This window comes from Gavialis gangeticus, unplaced genomic scaffold (assembly GCF_001723915.1).
Source record: "Gavialis gangeticus isolate Ggan-Ray unplaced genomic scaffold, GavGan_comp1, whole genome shotgun sequence".
In the NCBI taxonomy this organism is placed as follows: domain Eukaryota; kingdom Metazoa; phylum Chordata; order Crocodylia; family Gavialidae; genus Gavialis; species Gavialis gangeticus.
This window is the reverse complement of record NW_017729024.1, coordinates 177519131-177524689: the sequence shown is the minus strand read 5'-3', so window position 1 is coordinate 177524689 and position 5559 is coordinate 177519131. Positions and strand designations below refer to the sequence as shown.

The 5559-nt window shown below is 46.1% G+C and overlaps 1 protein-coding gene across 6 annotated transcripts in view; it reads right to left on the bottom strand.

Moving 5' to 3' along the window:
- Positions 1–292: 292 nt before the first annotated feature.
- Positions 293–5559, bottom strand: part of KATNAL2 (katanin catalytic subunit A1 like 2) — a 76231-nt gene continuing 70964 nt past the window's right edge. For all 6 annotated transcript variants that reach the window (XM_019518135.1, XM_019518129.1, XM_019518130.1 and 3 more), the window contains 3 exons: positions 2422–2584; positions 1407–1509; positions 293–1074 (listed from right to left, as the gene is read on the bottom strand). In XM_019518135.1, the coding sequence (XP_019373680.1) occupies positions 935–1074; positions 1407–1509; positions 2422–2584 (406 nt within the window). In that variant the 3' untranslated portion in view covers positions 293–934. The remainder of the gene's footprint in view (positions 1075–1406; positions 1510–2421; positions 2585–5559) is intronic.

Below are 5559 nucleotides of genomic sequence, written 5' to 3'. Positions count from 1 at the left end.
CCCCAGCCTTTACTTTTGCTCTCCTAGTAACAGCTCCTCTTTTGTTTGTGCATCACCCATCTTTGTGAATACCTTTAAAAAAAAAGGCCTGAACACCTGGCTTCTAAAGACACTATTTAACATAATTACATTATGAACATTAAAAGAGAAAAGGAAGGAGGGAAACTGTGATAATAAAATACATTATATTACTGGATTTGGGCAAGACGGGCTAATATGCAATTTAAGTTATGCCCCAATTCCTTTAAGAATAATGTACTGATGATCAATGTCATTTGCCTTCACCAGGGCATTGCAGTATCATTCCACAAAGCCAAACCTTTATTTGGATAAAACATTTGACCAAAGCACATTGGATGAGATGGACAAAACACCTTGGCAGATGAACAAATCACAGCCCAGATCAAAGTGGCATCCAGGTAACAGCCACAAGGCAAACACAAGATGCCAGGGTTTATCCCAGGGGGAAAATATCATGTCTGCCTCACTGTCAGTTGCAGCGTTCCTAGCAGTACAGCCAGACTAGCTTGAGTGCAAGAAATCCCTGAGAAGCAAAATTTTATTGGTCTTCTAGTTCTTCCTCAGCTAGCTCACTTCTCTGTCCCTCTCCCTCAAGAAGAGAAAATCAGCTGCAATGAATATAGATTGCAGAAGACGAGTCATTATGCATAAAATATGTGCTAAAATCTTCATAGCACATTAGCTGTAGGGTGGTACTGTCATGAAGAATACCACTTGTTTGCCAGAAAAATTAAATAAAATACACCTTATAGATTTGAAAGTGCAGATTCTGTCACCCAGAGTCTCCTGCATTTTCTTTCTTTCTTTCTTTTATATAGTTTTTCCTTCTGAGTTTAGTCCCTCCCAATGCAGCCGAACCCAAGGAGATGTCATCTTGGAGCATGGGTGCCTCTGATTTTAGCCCAATGCTGGCTCAGACTGACTCAAATTCCCTCTGCCAGGCCGTGTACTTCTGACTTAAATTCTTTGCCGATGGCTTAGTGTGAGCAATCACATCCAGGAAATCTGCTGTCGTGACCGTGTCCAGTCGGATTATGGGTAAAGTACTACTACCTGGTGAGAGAAAATTGACCAGTATTGAAAGTGAATGAGACGTTGATCAGTACTGAGTTGCTCTATTTAAACAGTGAATAATGCAGCACATCTAACTTAAGGCACTAACCAGAAGAGTGGAAATAGCAGCAGAAATTGTGCTAGTGCACGAAACCGACAGGTTTGAGGAACGGCCTGCTTTTCAGAAATGTTGGCTGGAAGTCTGTTTTTACAAATACAGTTTAAAACACTTCAAAGCAGATGAGAGAGCTCCACCTGCTGGTTTGACTCCCTCAAGTGAGAACATCAGGTCGGCATCGCTCAGCACTGATGTCCGTGGGAGAGGTACTCACCGGGCTGATGATTCTCAAGGGCACTGAAGATTTTCCTCACTGGCCGCATAGCTGCTTCCTTGCAGACCAGTTTAATGTCCGACCCCGAGTACCCTCCAGTCTCCTAGCATGAGATCAGAATGACAGGCTGCAATTCACAGGCTTGCTGATGAGATGCTTGTACAACTTTATATATCACGTTTTCTGTCATGTTATTCAGCTCTTGAGTAGTGCAGATGCTATTCGTAGGAGTTAGCAAATTGAGCAAAATACCGTGTTTGGCTCCTTAAGGGCAGGTCACATATCTGTCTCCTACTGACTGCAACAGGAGGTAGATACCTCCCTCCTTGTAATGGTCTGGACATGTTTGGGCTGAGAGGTCGCAGCAGACTTCCCAAGCTAAGAACATTAAGAACTGATGCCCCAGAAACTTTACTGACACTCCTGCTCTTCATGCTGGAGCTGGAACAAGTTTCCTTCTCTGTCAGGTACTGGATTATGCTCTACTGTGCTCTGCTGCAAACCTCTAAGGAGCAGAGCATATGGGAATTACTGTGGGAACATGGTATTTCTGGACCAAAGGCCATGGCAGTCAACATCAGACTTGATCCTTGGAACTAAGATGCAAACCTTTTCACCTGCAGACAGGGCTAGCTCTCTGCATTGGGGTTCACTTCCTGAGAAGTGCTCAGTGCTGCGGCCCTTGCTGTGATCCTCCTTTTCATGCATTCAAGCATCTGCCTTCATAACTTAAGGTTTATTCCCTTCCCAGTGCCCATGCTGACTGGCTGCAGTGCTAAAACACTGAAACCTACCAGCCCTGATTCTCTGCTTTTCACCACTACTACACAGGTGAAAGTCACTGCACTCGGTGAAGCTGCTCCTGGCAGCAAAAGAATCAAGGCCCAGCCAGTCACATAGCTCCTCTTCAGTCTCTCTCATCCTCATATTGAGGGACTGCTAATGCTCAGAAAGCCTTCAAGGCAAGGCTCTGAGAGGCTAGCTGTGGATTATACCAGCTCCCTTCTCTGCTCACCTGGCCCAGCAAGCCATAGTCCAGCTCTGTTCTCAGCTCCACTCCTCCGCTGTTGCTCACAGGGGGCAGCCAGTGCTGAATCATAGCCTGCCTTGCTCCTTTATTTGGGAGGTCAACCAGGATCCTCTTCTCCAGCCGGCGCAACATGGCATAATCTAACTCCCTAATGGGAAGAAGACAGGCGGTCAACTGTTGCAGCAACCTGCTTTGTTGTGCAAACTGTGGAGTTTCAAATGCTTTCTCCATTTGCCTATTTAAAGCTTTTTGCCTTCACATCAGCCTGACTGTGACTTGTAATTAATTCACATTGCATTGCTAGTAATTAAATTACTGTTACCATCATGTGCATATTGCTGGTACTTAAATTGATCTGGCTGGCCACTATGACCCATGATACACAGAGTAGGGAGGTGCTGTTTCTTTTCCTGGCCCTGCTACTGGTGCACAGTATGTCCCTGGGTCAGTCGTAGCACCTCACAGTGTTTCAACCTCCCCCTTTGCAAAAAGAGAATATCCCCACTCACCTGCCAGGGATGCACAGAGGATTAACTGCTCAGGGAGCTTCAGCAAAGCACTGATTAGAAGCTCTCCGGCAGGGCCCATCTTTATTATGTGATTGTACAGCACTGAGTACAGCAGGAATGCGACCCATGACTGGGCCCCTCAGTATGACTGCAATACAAAGAGCAACACTGCCCAGCAAGACAAGCCACCTTCTACAAAAGGGGAAAGCTGAAAAAAGAGAAGTATCAGGACCTGGGTTCTCTGGTCTCAGAATATAAAAGGGGATTTGATAAGACAGACAAAAATTGGGGTGTGCTCTGCTCTTATTGTTATCTGTAAGGCCCAAGGAAGGCTTCACAGCAGGAGTATTTAACTGGTCTTCCAGCTGCTTTGTTTCCTAGGAAGTCTCCATACCAGCAGTTCTAGGGAATCCTCCAAAATGTTGTGCGCCTTGTGCTAGGCACCCCCAGTTTCTGCCCCACAGGGGAGTGGGCATTAAGCTACCAAAACCCAACAACTTTTTTTACCCAAGCGTTTTTCAGATGTTGGAGTCTAATAAAAGTTCACAGGAACAAAGTCCCATCCCAGTTAACGAGGTGTCCCTGCCGGCACATAACTCTACTAGTTATCTTTTCGCTCACAGGATCATCCAGGAAAAACAAAACAGAAATAACCTTCCTAACAGCTTCTCCCCCCAGCACATTTACCCTTGTTTATACATTGCTTTACAGGGCTCCTTGAATAAAAACCAGCTCCAACTCAACCCACCCCCCTCCTGCACACCTAAGGCTTCAGCTGGGCTGAGCTGCCACACTCCCACGCACCCTGCCAGGACTGTCCTGGGCGCTCCATTCCTCCCAGCATGCTTTTATATAAAAAAATGCTCCAGACCTTACAGCTGCAATGTGAAGCTAATTCAGTGGTGTCTAATTAAGTGGGGACAGACAGGCAGACAAACACAGTATTGAGCACTACTTTACATTAGTCTCAGTGGGTGGGTCTACCCCAGATGCTTTACTGCACAGCAGACTAATTTTCTGTACAGTAAATTGTCACCGTCTACATGCGCAGAGCAATTAGGGTGCAATGGACTAATTTACTGCACTTCTGAATAGTCCCATTAGATACAAGTGATATCTGGCAACACAGTAAATTACTGCACTTAAAAGCATGCGTAGATAGTGATGCCAGGATTAGTTTACTCCAGCTTAAATTGAGGCAGAGTATATTCAGTTGCATTAATTGCACATGTAGACACACCCAGTGAGATGCCTTCAGAAGCCCTCTGCTTCCAACTCATCCATTCAGTAGAAACAATAAGCTCTTCTGGGATTTGGGGTAACTCCAGGGATTGCAGGAGCAGGCTGAACAAGCTGCCAAAAAACCTGCAATTTGCTCTCTGATCTTTGAAGTAAAATCCTTTCCCCAGAGAAATCATCAGAATTTTTGCCATTGATGCTGATGGAGTCAAGTTTCCTCACTGTAAGAGGACCATGTTCATTCCACAAAGTAAAAGTGTCAAATGTATGGTCCACAAGCTGGATCTGGCCTGCAGAGCTGATCCATCCAGCCTGCCAGGCTAGCAGCAGGACAGTGAATTTGGAGGAGTGGCCAGCACTGAATGGGGCTTGCCACAGGATCTAAGGTCCTGGTGGACATGGCTGTTGGTGACGAGGATTGTGCGACACAGTACTCAGTTGCCCTGTGGCCACTTGGGCAGAGGTCCAGAGCCAGTCTGGGGCCCGAGGTGAGTCTGACACCCCTGCTATATAGAGTAATGTAGCTGGCAATGCAACACTCCACAGCCTGCCATCTATACCTTAACCAAGGGACAAATTCCAGTGTATGCAAGAAAACACATGGAATATACTGGGAGCTGAAAATGCCAGCTCCGCAGCCTAGCCCTGTTACTGTTGGCAGCTGCCTCCGTCCCTGCTGTAATAACATTTTCCACTGATAATCACAACAGAAGCAAAAAAACAACTGATCGAACAAAATGGGTGCCTGCAGTTAGGCTTGGAAAATCTCACTGAGATGCCTCAGAGGATTTCCAAGAGATATGAGTGTCTGGCACCTCCCGCTCAGCTCGCAGCAGGTCGCGGAGTGTGAAACTCCTCACCAGCTCAGGAAGGCTCTATCAGGTTCTCAATGGTTGTGTTTGAGCTGAGCCAAAGAGCAAGTAAACACAGATTAGAAAACAGGCCAGTTCAGGGGAGGTCACTCACACAATTCAACAACTCTAGTCAAAGCTTTGGAAGTAAGACAACCGTACAAAAATCAATGCCTATTGGTCCATATTTATCGATATGCTAGGGAGTGTGTGTTAGGTCTATTGTATGCGATTGCAACAGCAGATCACAGGGCTTAAGCCTTGGTTATTCCCTGTGCACAGGGATGAATCTAGCTAGCACAAGAGCTTTCTTTTGGAACAACCATCAATTAGGAAAGGAGAGAGAGATATGTTAGCCCCACAGAAAGTCACAAAAGGTACCCCTGGCGCCATCTTCCTCCTGAAGTGGAAGGCACATTATTTGACCTCACCTTCTACAACAGAAACAGAGCAACACACCCAGCTCTGGTGGCACCAAGATGCTGCATGGCACAAGCTTATCGCCTTGCACCAAGCATCTGAGA